This window comes from Phoca vitulina, unplaced genomic scaffold (genome assembly GCF_004348235.1).
Source record: "Phoca vitulina isolate PV1807 unplaced genomic scaffold, GSC_HSeal_1.0 scaffold52, whole genome shotgun sequence".
In the NCBI taxonomy this organism is placed as follows: domain Eukaryota; kingdom Metazoa; phylum Chordata; class Mammalia; order Carnivora; family Phocidae; genus Phoca; species Phoca vitulina.
In genome coordinates, this window is record NW_022589755.1 from 9,262,669 (window position 1) to 9,281,545 (window position 18,877).

General features: G+C 53.3%; 2 protein-coding genes across 4 annotated transcripts in view; both read left to right on the forward strand.

Moving 5' to 3' along the window:
* The first annotated feature begins 2,341 nt into the window (after positions 1 to 2,341).
* On the forward strand, positions 2,342 to 12,069 carry GPR4 (G protein-coupled receptor 4). 3 transcript variants are annotated; one of them, XM_032388283.1, is made up of 2 exons: positions 2,342 to 2,423; positions 9,196 to 12,069. In XM_032388283.1, exon 2 carries the CDS (start codon positions 9,982 to 9,984, stop codon positions 11,068 to 11,070), a length of 1,089 nt encoding a protein of 362 aa, XP_032244174.1. In that variant the 5' UTR covers positions 2,342 to 2,423; positions 9,196 to 9,981; the 3' UTR covers positions 11,071 to 12,069. The 3 variants fall into 3 exon arrangements, with proteins under 3 accessions (XP_032244174.1, XP_032244175.1, XP_032244176.1); XM_032388284.1 differs by lacking the exon at positions 2,342 to 2,423 and adding an exon at positions 3,471 to 3,978; XM_032388285.1 differs by lacking the exon at positions 2,342 to 2,423 and adding an exon at positions 6,322 to 6,389.
* Positions 12,070 to 15,308: 3,239 nt separating this feature from the next.
* OPA3 (outer mitochondrial membrane lipid metabolism regulator OPA3) overlaps positions 15,309 to 18,877 on the forward strand; it is a 49,951-nt gene continuing 46,382 nt past the window's right edge. The window contains exon 1 of the mRNA XM_032388084.1: positions 15,309 to 16,172. Within this exon, the coding sequence (XP_032243975.1) occupies positions 16,031 to 16,172 (142 nt within the window). The 5' untranslated portion in view covers positions 15,309 to 16,030. The remainder of the gene's footprint in view (positions 16,173 to 18,877) is intronic.

The window sequence follows — 18,877 nt, forward strand, 5'->3', positions numbered from 1 at the left end:
GTCCCAGAGTCACTCTGAGCCTTTCTCTTCCTGCTCTGGACCTTAGGAGACTGCCCCGTGTGGACTCCATCCATGGGGCTCCCTTGCCCTTCACGTTCTGGTTGGGTTCTGCCAACTGGAAGCACTGACAGGAAATCAGAATGTAGGAGGAGAGAGGTGGGAGTATTTGGGGGGGCCTGTCCTTGCATCCCTGCTGTTCTGGAAGTGGCTGTGTTCTCTACCTAGAGTTATAGGTTCTACGGGCTCCTCTCCAAACTCCAGCTTCCTGCCCTAAGGGTGGTAATGGCTTGGCTCTCCCTGTGGCTGGTCCCTTGGTGCCGCCTCACACTGTGTGAGTTCCTTCAGCCTGCCCACCCCTCTGAAATGTCCCTTCATAAGTGCTCCCACTTAAGCTCTGAATGGCCACCTATTTCTTACCAGGACTGGATCAGCAGAAACCTAGGGTGAGCCCAAGAGAGAAGGGGATCCTCACCTCCCAGTGGACCCTTAGAATTTCTTTTTAGGAGGAGCTTGGAATGACCAAGGTTCTGACAGGAGGGCTCTGTGGGACTTGTCTTGAGACCGATAGGATGTGTATGGGGTTATTTGTGGGGAGGGGCTACAGCCTTCCTGATCTGATACCTACCTTCGTGCTTTCCCTGACTGTCTCCTTGAGGGAAGACAAAAGGAAAATGCCTTTATTTGCCTGTGCATTGCTTAGGTGCTTAGTTAACTCTCTCACTTTCTGTGTCCCTCAAGAGCCCTGAGAAGTAGGTAATATGGCTCAGAGAGGTGAAGTCACTTGTCCAAGGGCACGCAGTAAACGACTTTAAGAATAGCTACCTTAGGGCGCCTGGGTGGCTCAGTCAGTTAAGCGTCTGACTTCAGCTCAGGTCATGATCCCAGGGTCCTGAGATAGAGCCCTGGTCCAGCTCCCAGCTCAGGGAGTCTGCTTGTCCCTCCCCTCTGCTGCTCCCCTGGCACATGCTCTCTCTGCCTCTCAAATAAATAAATAAAATCTTAAAAAAAAAAAAAAAAGAATGAAAGAAAAAAGAATTTGAGAACAGGGGGGCTTGGGTGACTCAGTCGGTTAAGAATCCCTCTCTTGGGGCGCCTGGGTGGCTCAGTCATTAAGCGTCTGCCTTCGGCTCAGGTCATGATCCCAGGGTCCTGGGATCGAGCCTCACATTGGGCTCCCTGCTCAGCAGGAAGCCTGCTTCTCCCTCTCTCACTCCCCCTGCTTGTTTTCCCTCTCTCTCTGTCTCTCTCTGTCAAATAAATAAAATCTTAAAAAAAAAAAAAAGAATCCCTCTCTTGATTTCGGTCAGGTCATGATCTCAGGGTAGTGAGATCAAGCCCCATGTCGGGCTCCATGTTCAGTATGGAGTCTACTTGAGATTCTCTCTCTCCCTCTGCACCCCCCCTCCCTGGGTCTCGTGCGCTCTCTCCCTCTCTAAAAAAAAAAGAAAAGAAAGAATTTGTGAACCCAATAGCTGTCATTTATGAGTGCTACGTGACGCCAGGTCTGTCCATAGTGCTTTGACCAAGAATGAATTCTCACGACCAATTTATGAAGGATGTGATGATCTAATAAAAATCAGCAAATACTGTTTTACCCTTATGTATTCACTCCCTGAAAACATGTCTTGCATACCTATCATGTGCCTAGCCGCCTTCCAGGCAACAGACACACAACAGTAAACAAACCAGATGCAGAAATGACTCCTCCCCCATCTAGTGGGGGGACAGATAATTTAAAAAGTTCTGTGGGGAAAAGTAAATAAAACGGGGAGGAATGGAAAGCACTGGGCGCGGGGGGGGGTATGTTTTATTGACTTGATAGTATTGACAAAGAGACTGTGAGTGACCACTTTGACAGAAGAGGAAACTGAGGCACAGAGAGGCCATTAGCCTAAGGTCTGGCTGGCCAAGAGACAGGACTCCTTACAGAGGTGGCCCTGACCCCAGGAGGGAGGACTTAGACTCGTTTGTCCTCTCCCTTGGGAAGGGAGGCATGCAATGACCAGAAAGTTAAGGACCCGGGTCTCAGAGGGGAGGAAATGGCTCAGCTCAAGGAGGGTCAGAGGCTGAGTGAGGGCTTGGTCAAGCAGGAGGTGTGGGGTTGGACGGAGGGGAAGCAAAGGGGTTAAGGAGATGGGGGCCTCCAGGCTGGGGACTCGGAGGGGTTGGGGGGGGCTGCTGCGGCAGCAGGTGAGGTTTCCCCGGGGCTGGAAGCCTGGAGTAGGGTGAAAGCCTGAAGGGGTTAAGGGGCGGGGCCAAGGGGGGGGTGGGCGGGGGGGGGGGCGGGGGGGGGGGGGGCTTCGGCCGGCGCCTCCTGCCCGGGGCCGGAGCGAGTCGCCCCCGGGTCCCTGCGCCGCGGTCGAGCCCAGACGTCGCCGCAGCCGAGAGAGGCGCCGCCCGCCCCGTCCAGCCGCCGCGCGCAGGTAGGCGCCTCTCCTTCCCCTGCCCGCGCCGGGCGCGGGGCCCCTCCTCGGCGCTCCCCTCGGGGGCTCTGCGCCCCTGCGTCGGTGCCTCAGTCTCCCGCGCCGGCAGGTCCCCGCCCCTCTCCGGTGGTGGCGCTCCCGCCGTCTCCCCGCGGACCGTGTCTGTGGGTCTGTCTCCCTCTCTCCGCCCGTCTCGGATGGGTCTCTGTCTGCGGTCCTCCCTCCCTCTGGGTGGGCCTCTCCTTCTGCATCTCTGGATGTCTCTGTGTCTCGTTCTTTCTCTCTGCTTCTCCGTCTGGCTCTGGCTCTGGCTCTCTCTCCGTCTCTGTACCCATTCTCCCCGTCTCCCTCTGCCTCTAACCCTCAGTCTCTCGAGCTCAATCCCTCTGCCTCCAACTCCGTGGTTCTCCCTGTCTCTGTGCATCTCTTTGCGCTTTCTCTTCCTGTCTCTCTCCTGTATTTCTGTCTCTTACTCTGTGTATCTTGAGACCCTCTTCTGGCACCTTGACCCCATCGTCATCTCATTCCAAATTCTGGTGCATCCCCAAGCTTTCCGCTGGGCTGAGGAGCTGCTTGGGAGTTGGGGGGGGGGAGTAGGGTTGCCTTGGGACAGGTGGACTCTGAGGGACACTGTAACCCCAGTGCCCCCTTTAGAGAGTCACCCCACTGCTCCTGAGGTCGCACCCACCCCACCCTCCAATTTCAGGAATTCCTGGCTGGGGGGGTAGACTTCCTCCCCCACTTCCTCCCTTCCAGGATTTGGCTAGGTCACCATTAACTCCTTCCTGCCTCCACCTCACTCCCCCCACCCCCTGCTTGCACTGGACATCCCACCACCCCCAACAAGGCTGAGGGACAGCTCTGGAATTTCTGTGAGCCACCGTTCGTGGTGGGATGTGTGTTGTGTACTCAGGCAGGATGTGCGCTGGGGGATTTACTTGCTGGCACAGATGGAGATGATAGGGGCCACCCCCTAATGCCCCCACGCTACTCGACCCCCGCCACCAGCCCCCCTCCTCCTGAACCCACCAAGAGGGTACCTCCCAAGCTCTGTCTCTGCGGATGAACTCAACTTCAGGTTTGGGTTGAGGCTGGGGAGGTTTCCCTTTCTGAGGGATCCCAGTAGGAGGAAAGGAGAGGGATGATGGGTGGCTCTTGAACTCTGGGAATCATAATCAAGAACCCTTAGGTGTGAAGTCTTTGAATGGGAGGATTCAGGATGTGAGAATGATCAGAGGGAGGACTGGGGCCCCACAACCTTCAAATCACAAGTCCTCAGGATATATGAATCCTTCAATCCAAAAAGATTAGTGTCGGAATCTTGGGCAGCTTTCAGTGTTCCAAGCAGAGAGAGCTCGAAGGGCTTACCGAGCCATCAAGGTCAAGCACCCATGTTACAGATGGGAAAACTGAGGCCCAGGAGCCGAAGTCCTCACAATGAGTCCGTGCCATTTCAACTGAAGCCCAAATCCAGAGAGCTGGCTTCTTTTGCTGCCACTAAGTCGGATTAATTTGGGAAAAGAGGTCTTCACAGTGAGGAGGGAAGAATGCCAGGGTGAGTATGAAAAGCTGGAATCCAGAGGGGAGCCTTTGAGAAGCAGAGAAGAGAAAATATTTCCCAAACCATGGTGCTGGGGAGGGGAGAGGGGACAAGAGTTGGTTTGGGTGGGAGGGGTGGATTTTCAGAGAAGGAGGGAAGAGGGGAAGGGAAATGGGGGGGCAGGGATTAACTCTGGCCCGCTTCTGTCTCCTGACCCTCCCCATGAAGCCCACTGCTCCCTCGGGACAGGGCCTATAATTTGGTTTGTGTCTAGACAAATAATAACTCAGCTGGTGTGAGCGAGCTGGAGGGATGAGGGCAGGCCAGCAGGGCGGCCAGGGGATGGAGGCAGCCTAGGCTTCTGGGCTCCTAGTAGTCCCCCAGGGCAGGGAGAATTTAGGAGCTAGGTGGAGGTGACAGCGCACTCCCCCCCAACCTCCCGTGAACCCCCCATATCTTAGAATTCTGTGCCACCTTGGGCCTTCAGGCTGCTGGGCAGTTAACAAGCAGAAGAGAAAAGGGGGGAAAAGGAAGAGGGGTTCACGGTATATAGAGTGTGTTCCCATTTCTGTAAAAAAAAAAGGGGAAATACGTATTCGTGTTTGCTGGGCCAAGATAATAATCACTGAGAGTTTAATAATAGATGATGAAAGTCATAGAATGTTTAAAAAAAATCATAGAGCGTTCTAACAATAGAACTTTAGAATCTTGGAATGTGAGACTCCTGGAATATTAGAAACTTGAAGGGGAAGGACATGGAAAGCCGCTAGGATAATAATAATAGAATGGAAGAAAGGTAAAGCTCTAGAATGTTACAATAATAGAACAGTAAACCATGAACAGGACTAACAATAGATCCTGAGGATTTTTTGAGTGCTGGAATGGACGGTGTCGGAGGGGTCGAGTAGGAGGACCCTGGTGTCCCTTCTGGGTGGTGTGGGAGTGGGGGTGGGGAGACGGGGACCCCTTTGGTAGAAATGGGGAAACTGAGGCCCAGCGAGGTGGTCACGGAGGCCTGACTGCCCCCTGGTTTCCGCCGGCCGCCAGGGCACCAGGTGGGGAGCGAGGCGCGGTGATCACATTTCGTCCCCTAATGAGCAGACCGGAGCTGGCCTGTCCCCCGGGGCTGCCAAGGGGGTGGCGGTAAGCAGGAGCTGACAGAGGAGGGAAGGGGGGCAGAGAGGCAGTCTGGTGGCTTCTAGGACAAGGCTGGTGAGTGAACCCTGAGGGTGGCCAGGGATGGGGGGGAGCTGCATCACCTCTCCCTCTGGTCCTCTCAACCCTCCAGAGTCCTTTAGCCTTGCTGGATTTAAGAGTGGCCCAGAGACTTATCTGGCTTGAGCAGCTGAGGCATAAAGTGGGGGCCGGGGTCTGACCAGTCCTTCTGGTCCCCTCACTATCACTCCACACTTGGGCTTATCTCTCTGCCCTTTCCTGGGAGGGGCTAGCAGGGACCAAAGAAGGGGGCCTGGGGGATAGGGAGAGCTTCTTTTTAAAGATTTGGGGGTTGAATCCCAAATAAAGCTCAAGCTGAAGAGGAGCTTGACCCCCCAGAGGCTGGGCAAGGGAATCAGGTGTTGGAGGGGCACAGAGACACTGTGGTCACTTGCTTTTTGGTGGTGAGAAAGTCCTTCCTTCTATATTTTAGCAGATTCTCAAAGGGGGCTGACAACCCCAGAAAGACTTGAGAAACATTACAGGAGCACAGGGAGTGAGGAGAGAAAACATTCGGGGAAAGGGGAAGCTCTTGGGTTAAGAACGATGGGAGATCTGCCCGGTCCTGACACATCACACGACTCAGACAAGGGTCTTGCTGCTCTGGCCCTCAGTTTCCCCACGTGTACCAGGAAGGGGTCAGAAATAGCCTTGCACTCCCAGTTGGGGCATAGAGACCTGTGGCATTGTGGAATTCTTAAGAGTCTCCGTTCTGTGGTTTTGAGGGTTTGATGGTGGGCAGATCTCAGGTGGGGAGAAGAGAGGGCTGAGTACCCCTTCCCCGTGCCCAGAAGCCCCAGGAAGCAGGTGGGTTGAGGAGGGACGGAGGAGGGTGAGGTGAGCGCCCAGCTGGTTCCCCTCAAGGAAATTAGCCATGAGAAGTGTATTTCCTCTGGCTTCCGGAAATAAGTCTTACGCCGGCTGTACCCGCTCCAGCCTCAGCTGAACCCAGGGGGTTTGGACAGCGTGGGGCCAAGGGAACTCCCAGCCTTGTTTCCTTTCTGGTCTCAGCTCTTCTGTGCCCATGGAATAATAATAATTGTTCAAATGCTGCACATTTTGTAGATGATAGGATGTCCTATCAAGGATTTTCTTGTCTGTGATGTGAATAGTATAAAAGTTCTGCCCTCCCCCTTATACAGAAGGGGAAACGGAGACTCTCGAAAAAGAATGAATTTTCTCGATGTTACAAGAAGAGGGAGAGACAGAAGGTGAGAGAGGAGGAGACCAGGGGTCAGAGAGAAGGGGAGATTTGAGGGCAGAGAGAGGACTTTTTTTTTTTTTTTTTTTTTTTTGAGTGACTTGGTCTGGGTGGGGAATATTCGAAGGGAGGGCCTGGATTGCACTGTTCAAGCCGGGGAGCAAGCTCTGTCTCCACCCTTTGTCCACAGGATCCAGGAACCTCTGTCTGCGAGTCTGGGGTGGGGGCAGCCTGGGGTGGGGGCAGCCGCTGGGTTGCTAAGGACCCCACAGGGGGTAGGACTTACTAAGCAGGGACTCAGCCCTGACCTTTCAAAGTCAATTATGTAGCGGATAGATCCTGCCCTTTTCATTTTTTTTCTCTTCCAACCTCTTTCCGTGGGACCCTGCAGGGACTTCTTTGAACTTGTAGCTGCCTCAGGGGGAGAGAGAGCCTGCATTGCAGGATGGGCTGACCAATGCCTGTTCCTTCAACCCACAGTCATTTATTGAGTGTCTACTATATGCTGGGCCTCTCCTGGGTGCTGGGAGACAGCAGTCAACACAAGGTTACTGCCCTCCTGGAATGTCCATTTCAGACAGACAGACAGATAGATGGGAACAAGATACAAGGTGATGTGAGGAGAGAGCCCTGGGGGTGGGTGGGCGGGACTCTGCGGGGAAGTGAAGGAGGTGAGGGAGCTGAGTCCTAAGAAGATCTGAGAAAGAGCAAAGGTTTTGAGGCTGAAAAGAAGGTCATGGGTCTTGAGCCTGCTGGGGGGGGGGGGAGGGGAGGGGGGGGGAGGAAGTCAAGCAGTGCCTTGTCACCTGGGGCAAGGAGTTTGGATTTTACCCGAAGTCCACTGGGATTTCGGGATTTCAAGCAGAGAAGTAATGAGAGCTGATTTTCATGTTAACAAGACCTTGGTGGCTGCCTTGTGGGAAGTGAGTTGAAGGAAGCCAGAATGGCAGCCAGGAAAAGCAGTGAGGAGCTACTGCACCTGTCCGAGCAATCGAGCAATTGGCGATGGTGGTGCAGAGCAGACACTGGCAGGGGGTTCCAAGAGACATGCATGGATTCAGGGTTTATTGTGGAGGTAGAGCCAAGAGGACTTTCCCATGGAAAGATGCTTTGGCATCTGGGAGATTCCCAAGAACCCGATGTGTGATGCTGGGCTCATCCCTTCCCCTCTCTGGGCCTCAGTTTCCTGATAAATCCAGTTGACTCAACCAGTGGTTTTCTAAGTGTGTCCTGGGGGATTCTTCAGAGGTGGCCCCCCTCCTCCCACCTGATTTCATTGAGAACACAGAGCAGCTTCTTTTTTCCACTGTCTTAGATGGCTTTCCAGTTTAAGATCTTATTTTAAAAAGATAGTAATAATAACAATAATAAAAGTGTTCACAGCTTAAAAAACTAACCCCACACAAAGCTCTGGATAGAGTGGCTTCCGAAGGTGCCTCTGATTCAGGACGTCACTCCCCTACCCTCTGGGGCTGACAATGGTTGGAGGTTTGGTCCATGACTGTCCTTTGCCCTGTGTTTGCAGGTCTTCCCAAGGGGGTGACATGCCCAAGGTTCTCACTCAGGAAAGTTGGGGTGGAGCAGAGGCAATGAGGGAAGTGGTTCCTGAGGGAGGGACTCCAGCCCTGTTGCCAGGGCTCCCCTTGGTGCCCGAATGTGATCACACCCAGCAGCCCCTCCTTTCTCCCCTCTCCCCCCCCAGCCCAAAGCAGCTATGGTTCCCAGCCCCAACTGCCCAGCCCAGGGCCCCTTTCTGTTCAGTTATTCTTGGGTGGAAACATGCACAGGCTGGAGAAAAAGGATGAGAGCCGAGATTGTCCCTCTGTCATCATCAGGACCTTGGACAGGTCTCCAAACCGCTCTGTGACTCAGTTTGTCAAATAGGATAATGGTACTTTCCTCTTAGGGTTCTTGAAAATGTAATGAGTTAATACCCATAAAAGTGCTTAGAACAGGGTCTGCGATGTGGAATAAATCAATAAACCTTAGCTGTTATTATCTGTCTTTATCATTGTCAAGAATGGGGTGTCCTGGGTTAGTAGTCCCCGTTATGTCATGGCTTTGCTGTGCATCCTTGATGGGAGTGAGCAGTCTTTCTGAGCTTCATCTCCGTCTGGGAAATGACAGGGTTAGCATTTCCTGAAGCATGATAAAATACTTGCACGTTTTAGACGGTTTCTAGCTAAATTCTGAGTGGGGTCTTTATATGTTTTTTTTTTTTAAAGATTGTATTTATTTTATTTATTTATTTATTTAATATTTTATTTATTTGCCAGAGAGAGAGAGAGAGAGCACAAGTAGGGGGAGTGGCAGGCAGAGGGAGAAGCAGGCTTCCTGCTGAGCAGGGAGCCCGATGCAGGCCTCCATCCCAGGACCCTGGGATCATGACCTGAGCCGAAGGCAGACGCTTAACGACTGAGCCAGCCAGGCGTCCCTGTATTTATTTATTTGACAGAGAGAGACAGCGAGAGCAGGAACACAAGCAGGGGGAGTGGGAGAGGGAGAAGCAGGCTTCCTGCCAAGCAGGGAGCCCGATGTGGGGCTCAATCCCAGGACCCTGGGATCATGACCTGAGCCGAAGGCAGACGCTTAACGACTGAGCCACCCAGGGGCCCCCTGAGTGGGGTCTTTAACATCTATCAGGGAAAATAGATCCGGACCCCCAAATCTGCATTTACACAGATCTGTTGCTTAGAACGAGGCTCAATTAGGTAGCGCCAGGGTGTCCACCCTCCGCAGCCCATGGGTTATGGTGATGGGTGTGGGGAGAAGGGGGTGTCCGTATCTCCCATTACCGCAGACCTCTCTCCCCACAGGCACTGTAAAGTCAGCTTTGAACTGTGAGGCGGGCCACCTCATCCCAACTGCTCAGCTCCCACCACGACCAAGCCGGAGCCCTACCCCTGCCCCCCTCAAATTCCTCACTCCATCCGTAATCCTTCTCCATAATAGCCCTTACTCACCTCCTTCCTGTTTCTTAACACCCTTCCCACATTTCCCAGATGGAGGGTACCTCTTCTTCCATAATGTTCTCTTCATCAGTCACCTTGTTTCCTTCTTTCGTACTGGGGTCCTAGGAAGCGCCAGCGCCCCGACTGACCGTGCCTGGTGTTTTCCACCCTCCCTAACTGTAGTCTGTCCTGTCTCAACACTATCGCATATATTTCACACATCTTCCACACCCCCATCACTTCACTGTGGCCAAACAGTACTTTCTGCTGATGTCTTCATCTCCTCCATAAACAGCCCCCTCAGCCAATTCTTGTGCTACCCCAAAACTCCCTCATTTACACTCTGATTGGGTCTATAAACACCCCCTTGACAAAGCTCCTTTTTTTTAATCCCACCATCCCCCGCCCTGAGCCTCCCTCCTGTCATAGTTCTATCCTTCCTCCGACTTTTCCCTCTCAAGCTCTACCCTTCCCCGCCCAGGCTAGCCCACGATTCAGGGTCACCCTCACCTCTTCCCTGTGGACTGCCCCCCACCATGTTCCCCTGAGCCTCCAAGGAGGGGGCTCAGGGGGCCCGATGGCCTCCCGCCCCCCGTGGCCCCACAGCCCCCGTGGGCCAGGGGAAGTGCCTCAGAAGGCCCAGCGCCGAGGATGGGCAACCGCACGTGGGACGGCTGCCACGTGGACTCGCGCGTGGACCACCTCTTCCCGCCGTCCCTCTACATCTTCGTCATCGGCGTGGGGCTGCCCACCAACTGCCTGGCCTTGTGGGCAGCCTACCGCCAGGTGCGGCAGCGCAACGAGCTGGGGGTGTACCTGATGAACCTCAGCATCGCCGACCTGCTGTACATTTGCACCCTGCCACTGTGGGTTGACTACTTCCTGCACCACGACAACTGGATCCACGGCCCCGGCTCCTGCAAGCTCTTCGGGTTCATCTTCTACACCAACATCTACATCAGCATCGCCTTCCTGTGCTGCATCTCGGTGGACCGCTACCTGGCCGTGGCCCACCCACTGCGGTTTGCCCGCCTGCGCCGGGTCAAGACGGCCGTGGCCGTGAGCTCCGTGGTCTGGGCCACGGAGCTGGGGGCCAACTCGGCGCCCCTGTTCCACGACGAGCTCTTCCGCGACCGCTACAACCACACCTTCTGCTTCGAGAAGTTCCCCATGGAGGGCTGGGTGGCCTGGATGAACCTCTACCGGGTTTTCGTGGGCTTCCTCTTCCCGTGGGCCCTCATGCTGTTGTCTTACTGCGGCATCCTGCGGGCCGTGCGGGGCAGCGTGTCCACCGAGCGCCAGGAGAAGGCCAAGATCAAGCGGCTGGCCCTGAGCCTCATCGCCATCGTGCTGGTCTGCTTCGCGCCCTACCACGTGCTCCTGCTCTCGCGCAGTGCCGTCTACCTGGGCCGCCCGTGGGACTGTGGCTTCGAGGAGCGCGTCTTCTCGGCCTACCACAGCTCGCTGGCCTTCACCAGCCTCAACTGTGTGGCTGACCCCATCCTCTACTGCCTCGTCAACGAGGGGGCCCGCAGCGATGTGGCCAAGGCCCTCCACAATCTGCTCCGCTTCCTGGCCAGTGACAAACCACAGGAGATGGCCAATGCCTCGCTCACCCTGGAGACCCCGCTCACTTCCAAGAGGAACAGCATGGCCAAGGCCATGGCAGCTGGCTGGGCGGCAGCTCCGCCCTCCCAAGCGGACCACGTGCAGCTGAAGATGATGCCGCCCGCACAGTGACCCTCCACTCGTGCAGAACCCCCCCACTCCTCGAATGTTATCCCACACTCCCTTCCCTCCTGGTCTGATGGAAGCAAACTGTATGCAAACGAGGCTGGCTGTGTTCCTAGTCATAAGAGTAGAAGAAAACGGGAAAACAGTGAGGCTGGTGGGTCAGTCATCATCCTCTACCATGACCCCCTAACAATTCGGTTGAACTGTGCCTAGTACGGTGCTGGCTGGTGCTAGTGACACAGCGGTGACGAATGGCCCTCCTTCACATGCTCCCACTCCGATGGGGGAGACAGACCTGTCCCCAGACAGGGATGACCCAGAGTGCATGGGGCTCACACAGGGGTGCCCAGAGGGCGTCTGACCCAGGCTGAGGGTCAGGGAGGGCTCCCTGGAGGAGGGGACAAGGAAATTAAGTCAAATATTCGGTCTCCAGAAGGTAACGACAAAAAGAGAGAGAGAAAAAAAAGGATTATTTCCAACAAGGAGGTAAAATTTGGGGACTGAAGGGAAAGATGGGAGAAGAAATTCACCGAGGGGTGGAGTGGTCATTTTCACCCTTGGGAAGCCCCTGGTCATCTGAGGGAGTGAGGGCAAGAAGAGTGAGTGTGAGTTTCTAGATAAACAGCATTCTCCAAGTCAGGACTGAGGGGGAGGCAGACTCAGAACCCAAGTGAAGGGCAATCAGGGCAGACCAGCTGGAGGAGAGCTGAGCAGGGCAGGCTTGGGAAGGGGCTCAGGACAAGAGAAGGGTATTTATTCATTCATTCATTCATTCATTTATTCAATAGAGATTTATTTATATCCACTCTCGGCCCAGCCCTGTGTTGGCTGGGGCTGGGGACGCAAGGGTGACCAAGACAGCCCAGGCCCCCACCCTCATGGAGCTCATGGTAAACAAGTAAATAAAAATAAATATGTTTGGAATTGATAAGTGTCCTGGGGAAAAAGAAAGCTGATTGAGGGGACAGAGAATGACACAGACTCAGATCTAGAGAAGGAGGTCAGGGGAGGGCTCACTGGAAGGTGACATTGGAACAAAGAGCAGGTGGGGGGGGGGGGTGGTCAGCCCTGTGGCTGTCAGGGGGAAGAGGACTTTGGGCAGAGGGAACAGTAAGTGCAAAGCCTCTGGAGCGAGAGAGTACCTGAGTTTTGAGGGAGAGCAAGTGGAGTGGTGCAGCTGGAGCAGGCGGGAGGCCGGGAGGGTGAGAGGAACGGTTGATGATTGATGGGACTGGCAAGGGACTGGCAAGGGGCAGGCCGATCTTTGGATCAGGGCTTTGTAGGTACTGGGGAGGACTTTTCCTTTTACTCTGAAATAAAGGAGAGCCACAAGAGGGCTCTTGGCAAAGGAGGGATGGGATCTGACTTAAACGTTAACAGGATCCCGGTGGCCCCTGAGTGGGAAACAGAATATGGGAAGGGCAGCAGCCTGGAGGCCAGCGAGGCCAGCGACAGGTGACTGCAGTAGTCCAGGCGGGAGATGTGGGCAGCTGAACGGGGTAGGGGTGGGGTGGGGTGAGGGTGGGAGTGGGGTAAGCAAGGAACAGTGGTCAGCTTTGGGATTTATTTTTAAGGAATACTTCAAAATGATGGAGAAAGCACAGGGCCTTTTAGGATTATGTAACATGAGCCCCTTGCCCATCCTGAGAAAAAGGTTGACCAAGGGGCCCGAACCGGAAGGACCTCTGGGAATGATCCCAGGCCCTATTCCACGGCGGTCACCAGAGAGGCCAAATGATTAGGCCAGGGTCACACAGCTGGTGAGTCAGCGCTGGGGTTATCCTGGGTTCCCTCTCCCCTCTCCATCTCTGCCTCTGTTCCCATGCCCTAGGGTGGCCGAGGCTGCCTGCCTTGGCTGATGGGGTCACGCTCCCTCTCTCCTGGCCCTCAGGGATCACCAGGAATGGGCATCCATAATCAGGCTGGAGAGCCGGAGTAGGCACCCAGCTCTGGACAGGCCTCGCCCTTTCTGACAGGTCACCTCCCTCCCTTCCTCCCAATGGATGTGTAACAGGCTCCAAGCTCTGATGAGATGTGAAGATCCTCCTCCCCACCACACACACCCTCTTGTCCCAGAAGTTCCCAGAAGAGGTTCCTGGAAATCCTTCTCAGAGAAAGGAAGAGGAGGGAGGAGGGGAATGAGAAAAAAAATGAACTTAATGAGGAAAATGGTTTTGCGGGGGTGGGGGGCGGTGACTGAGATGCAGGAAGTTGGGGCTTTGGTATTGGGTGCGGAGAGAAAAGAGGGAAGCCTGGGATCTATGGGGCTTAGTAATTTTCCCACCCCAAAGCCATAAAGCTACTGGGATGGAGATGTAAGGCCAGACAGAACCTTTTGGAACACAGTCCCCTCAGAGAATCAGATGAAAGTCTGCACTCTACTCCTCCACCAAATGCTCATTCCCATTCATTCAATAAATATTTATTGAGCATCTACTGTGTGCCAGGCACTGTTCTAGCAGCTGAGGAAACAGCAGTGAAATAAACAGAAAAAAAGTCACGGACAGTTTGGAAGTTTCCTAAATCCATCATGGGGACCTCAGCCCCCGAGTAGGCCCCTAGGCCCCTGACTAACACCCCAGGAATCAGGAGAAGACTTGGCTGGGACTTGAGAAATCCCAGCCTTGGCTCCATTCTGATTACTCCTGGAACTTTGGATAAATCCTTTTCTTCCTCTGGCCTCAGTTGGCCAGTCTGTAAAATGGGAAGGGGGGTGTCCCAAGGAGATAATGGACCTTGAATAGGCCCCACGCTCTATCACACCTTCAGTCCAGAAGGGATCTTGGGGAAGGGTTGTGGTTTTTTGTTTTTTAAAGATTTTATTTATTTATTTGACAGAGAGAGACACAGCGAGAGAGGGAACACAAGCAGGGGGAGTGGGAGAGGGAGAAGCAGGCCTCCCGCAGAGCAGGGAGCCCGATGTGGGACTCGATCCCAGGACCCTGGGATCATGACCTGAGCCCAAGGCAGACGCTTAACGACTGAGCCACCCAGGCGCCCCTGTTTTTTGTTTTTTTTTTTTAAGATTTTATTTATTTATTAGAGAGAGAGAGTGGGGGCAGAGGGAGGGACAGAAGGAGACTCCCAAACAGACTCCTGGCTGAGCGCAGAACCTGACCTGCGGGGCTCGATCTCACGACCCTGAGATCATGACCCCAGACGAAATCAAGAGTCGGACTCTTAACTGACAGAGCCATCTAGGCGCCCTGGAAGGGTTCTTTTTATGGAGTCTTGGTATTTTAAGGAATTTAGAATATCTGGGTTCATGCATGTCAGTACCATCATTATTACTGATGGAGAAACGGAGGTCCATCTGTGTCAGGGATTTGACAAAGGACACTGAAGGAGTCAGAGTGGATACCGGGGAAAGCCCTGGGTCCCCTGGAAACCCCCTCCCCCCCCACTCTGCCTTCTGAACCAGTTTCCTCCTACACATGGCTCCTTCTGCCTCTCCTAGACGTTCTCAATTACCCATCAAGAGTCCGCCATCCAGAAATTTCTCAACCCCTTCCTGACCTTGTTTATATGATCTTGCTCCCTGGGGCTAAAGGAGGACAGTCTGGGACATGTCCTTAAACTACTTCTTCTTTTTTTTTTCTTTTTAATTTATTTAATTAATTTATTTATTTATTTATTTTTAAATTTTATTTATTTATTTGAGAGAGAGAGAATGAGAGAGAGAACATGAGAGGGGTTAGGGTCAGAGGGAGAAGCAGACTCCCTGCCGAGCAGGGAGCCCGATGTGGGACTCGATCCAGGGACTCCAGGATCATGACCTGAGCCGAAGGCAGTCGCTTAACCAACTGAGCCACCCAGGCGCCCTTTTTTTTTTTTTTTTTTTTTAATAAGATTTTATTTATTTGACAGAGAGAGACACAGTGAGAGCGGGAACACAAGCAGAGTGGGAGAGGGAGAAGCAGGCTTCCCCGTGGAGCACGGAGCCTGATGCGGGGCTCGATCCCAGGACCCTGGGATCATGACCTGAGCTGAAGGCAGACGCTTAACGATTGAGCCACCCAGGCGCCCCCTTAAACTACTTCTTGAGCCAGCTCCCTGGGGACTCTCGCCCACCAGCGGAGGAAGTGGGGCTGCTTGAAAACGGGTATGGTTTTATCAGCCAAGACGCCGGGCTATCACCTTCTGCGGGCTGAGAGACCTTCTGCCGGCCCCGGGCCCCCTCTCTGGGCCTCAGCTGGTCAGTTACTCAGGAAAGGGTGGGAGTCACTATTTCTGGGGATGAAATGCACCCTCAGGCTGGAGTTAGCGATAACAGCGTTCAGACCTGCAGAGCAATAAAGGCTATTTCTCGGGGGCTTATTGTGACTGGCACCATTCTAAGCACCTATCACAGTTCACTCACTGTTTCTACATTCAAGATTCTCATGCACGCCTTATAACTGCCCAACAAGGTGTTAATTATAATTCCCATTTTGTAGACGGGAATAATGATGCCCGGAAAGGTTACGTCACTCGCCTAACATCACAAGCAAGTAAACGGCGGAGCTGGGATCCCAACCCAGGTCTGTATCACTACATGGTCGGTTTCTTCTTACTCCCAGTGAGAGCTCTAACCAGCGGGGAAAGCGTATTTGGGACTCATTAGCCCTAATTAGGACTAATTAAGAGCCTCCTTTAAGAGGGGAAGCCACCTAAGTACAAGACGTCACGAAGGAACACGGTGACAGCAGCCAAGGCGGGCGTGGGAATCCAACCACGCTCCGGCCAACAGCCGTTTAACGGCACCGCCCCCTGACCCGCCTCACTTCCGCCTTTTATTTGCATATTCAGCGATCGGACGTCAGGCGTCAGCGTCGACGCGGTGACATCAGGGAGCGCCCCTGCAGTGCTCCACCCCCGAGCGTACGCACGTACGCACGCACGGAGACGAGCGGGCGGGGGAGGAGGGAGAGATCGCAGGCGCCCCGCCCAGTCAGCAAGGTTGCGCGTGCCCAGTGCGACCGCCAAGATGGTGGTGGGCGCGTTCCCTATGGCGAAGCTGCTATACCTGGGCATCCGGCAGGTCAGCAAGCCGCTTGCCAACCGCATTAAGGAGGGCGCCCGCCGAAGCGAGTTCTTCAAGACCTATATCTGTCTCCCGCCGGCTCAGCGTGAGTTTGACCCCACGTCCCTCCCACCTTTTCATTCTCCAACCCCTCTCTGGTGGTTGCTCAGGGGATGGACTTCTGTTCACAACCAATCACAGCCTGAACCGGCAAAGTCCTGCAGCCAATAGGGAGGGTTTCTGGAAGAAGGGCATGCGGGTAGCCCAATAGTACGAATAGGCGTGGGGCAGGGGGCAGGGCAGGGCGCCAGCGCCCGAGTTGGGAATACCAGCCAATAGAGAAGAGAGCGCGTGGAGACTGACGTCCAGACGAACCAATAGTTTGGGGGACGGGAGTAATATGGGTGGGACATCCCAGGACTGAGAGGAGTTAGGGGCGGGACCGAGGAGAGACTGCCCGGGTGGTTTGCTGGGCCATCCTTAGTTTGGTTTCCAAAACCCCACCCCGTGCTTCAGTTGCCAACCCCCCCCCCCCCCCCCGGTCCTGGGAGGTGAGGTACCTAACCTGGCATGGCCTTCAGGGAGGGCTTCCTGGCAGCAGAGGCCTCTGGGCTGGGACCTGAAGGGTGAGGAGAATCTCCCCAGACAGCAGGGATGATGTCGAGGGAGAGCGGGGAGCATGCTCAAAGGCCAAATGGCTAAGGGGAGCGTACCTTTTTTCCTTATAAGTTTAGGTGCTTAAAGTTTGCGGAATTCTTGGTCCTTTGGTGTTTTGTGGGGCCTCTGCCAGAGGTGCAGATCTTAGAATGGCGAAACGTCGGATTTCACAGTAACCAGACTGCCCTCCTATCCGCTCTTTGACCCTCACTCTGTTTTTGTCCCCACGTCAGGGAGGGGAAATGACTGCCCCACTTTATAGAAGAGAAATCAGGCTCGAGACCAGAAGTGAATTGCTCAGGTCACACGTGGAGTTTATGCCAAGAATCAGCGCTTGAGTCCTGCACTCTGGATTCCCAGAGCTAGTTTCTGTTTCCTGCCACTGCCTTTCCCCTAAACCCTGCGATGGGTCTTAGCGCCCTGGTGTAGAAAGTGGCCTCTTGGGTCAGACTGCCATGGATTCTAATCTGGGCCCCACGTATCCCTGGCTGAGTTACTTACCCCCTCGGAGCTTCGGTTTTTCTCTCCTGTGCAATGGGTTTTATATAATAGCAACATTTAATGGGCACTCGGCTTTGTGCCAGGCCGTATGCTAAGCACTTCACAGGCCTTCCAGCATTAAATCCTCACAAATTATGAGGTAGGCACTGTTATTATTCCCACTTTGTGTATAGGCTCTATGTGCATTTATGCTGTAAATAATACTTATGTTGTTGTGAGGAGTAAATGGATATAAAATGTTAAGTCAGTGGGTGGCACCGAGATATGGCTGTTGTGTAGATGATGTGGATACAGAAAAGAAGAAAAGGCAAACGATCTTGTCCTTGGGAATTTTACATTCTTGGGGCGGGGACGGGGTGGGGGGTAGCCAGCCAATAAACAAAATAAATAGTTAAAATATGAATTATATTAGCTAGCAGTACTTGCTCTGGAGAAAACATTAGGGTTGCAAAAAGAGGACTGTCTGGGGGAAGGTTGGAAGTTTAGATAGGGTGTCAGGGAGACCTCAGTGAGAATATGAGGAGGATAGGAAGGAGCCAGCAGTGCAGGTATCTAAGAAAAAGCATTTTCACACATGCAAAGGCCCTGAGGTGAGAGTTTGCCTGGTAGGTTTGATGACCGGCGAGGAGGCCAATGTGGCTGAGCAAAGGGACTGAGTGGAGACTGAGGAGAGGAGAAACCGGTGGAGAGAGAGGCAGATTGTGCAGGGCCTGTGGGCCACTGCAGTGCTTTGGCATTACTCCTGAGTAGATGGGACTCACTGGAGGGTATCAGCAGAGGGACAGGGTCTGAGGCATATGTTAATAGGATCCCTTTGGCAATCATAGGGTGAGGTTGAATGCAGGGAGGAGGTGACCCCAGTACTCCAGGTGGCAGGTGAATGGGGAGGAGGGGTCAGTTTCTGGAGACATTTTTTCCCCCTTTTTAAAAAAAATGTCAGACCCTCAGAACAGTTGGAAGAAAAAATGGTATAGGGGCGCCTGGCTGGCTCAGTCAGAGGGCATGTGACGCTTGATCTCGGGATCATGAGTTCGAGCCCCATGTTGGGAGTAGAGATTACTAAAAAATAAACAACAACAACAAAAGTTTAAGTTATTAAAAATAAAAGGAAGAATGGTACAGTCATCAGTTATATGCCCTTCACCACCTAGTTCATCAGTTATTAGCTTCCAGCACATTTGATTTGTCTTCGCTCTCGGATATGGATGTGTTTATATATGTATACACACACTTTTTTTTTCTGAACAATTTGAAACTAAGTTGTGGACATAACACTTTACTCCTAAATATTTTAGCTGGTGTTTCCTAAGAACAAAGACATTCTCGTATATAACACAGCACCAATATCACACCTGAAAAGTTTAACATTGATAATAATGATATTGATACCAATATTATTTAATATATAACTAATATTTAATATATAGCTCATATTCTGATTTCTCCAGTTATTCCCAAAATGTCCTTTTTAGCTATTTATTATTATTATTATTTTAAAAGATTGATTTATTTATTTGAGAGAGCGAGAGTACATGAGAGGGGGGAGGGTTAGAGGGAGAAGCAGACACCCTGCTGAGCAGGGAGCCCGATGCAGGACTCGATCCCGGGACTCCAGGATCATGACCTGAGCCGAAGGCAGTCACTTAACCAACT

Coding starts and splice junctions, on each gene's coding strand:
- GPR4 (XM_032388283.1), top strand. CDS start 9,982: ATGGGCAACCGCACGTGGGACGGCTGCCACGTGGACTCGCGCGTGGAC.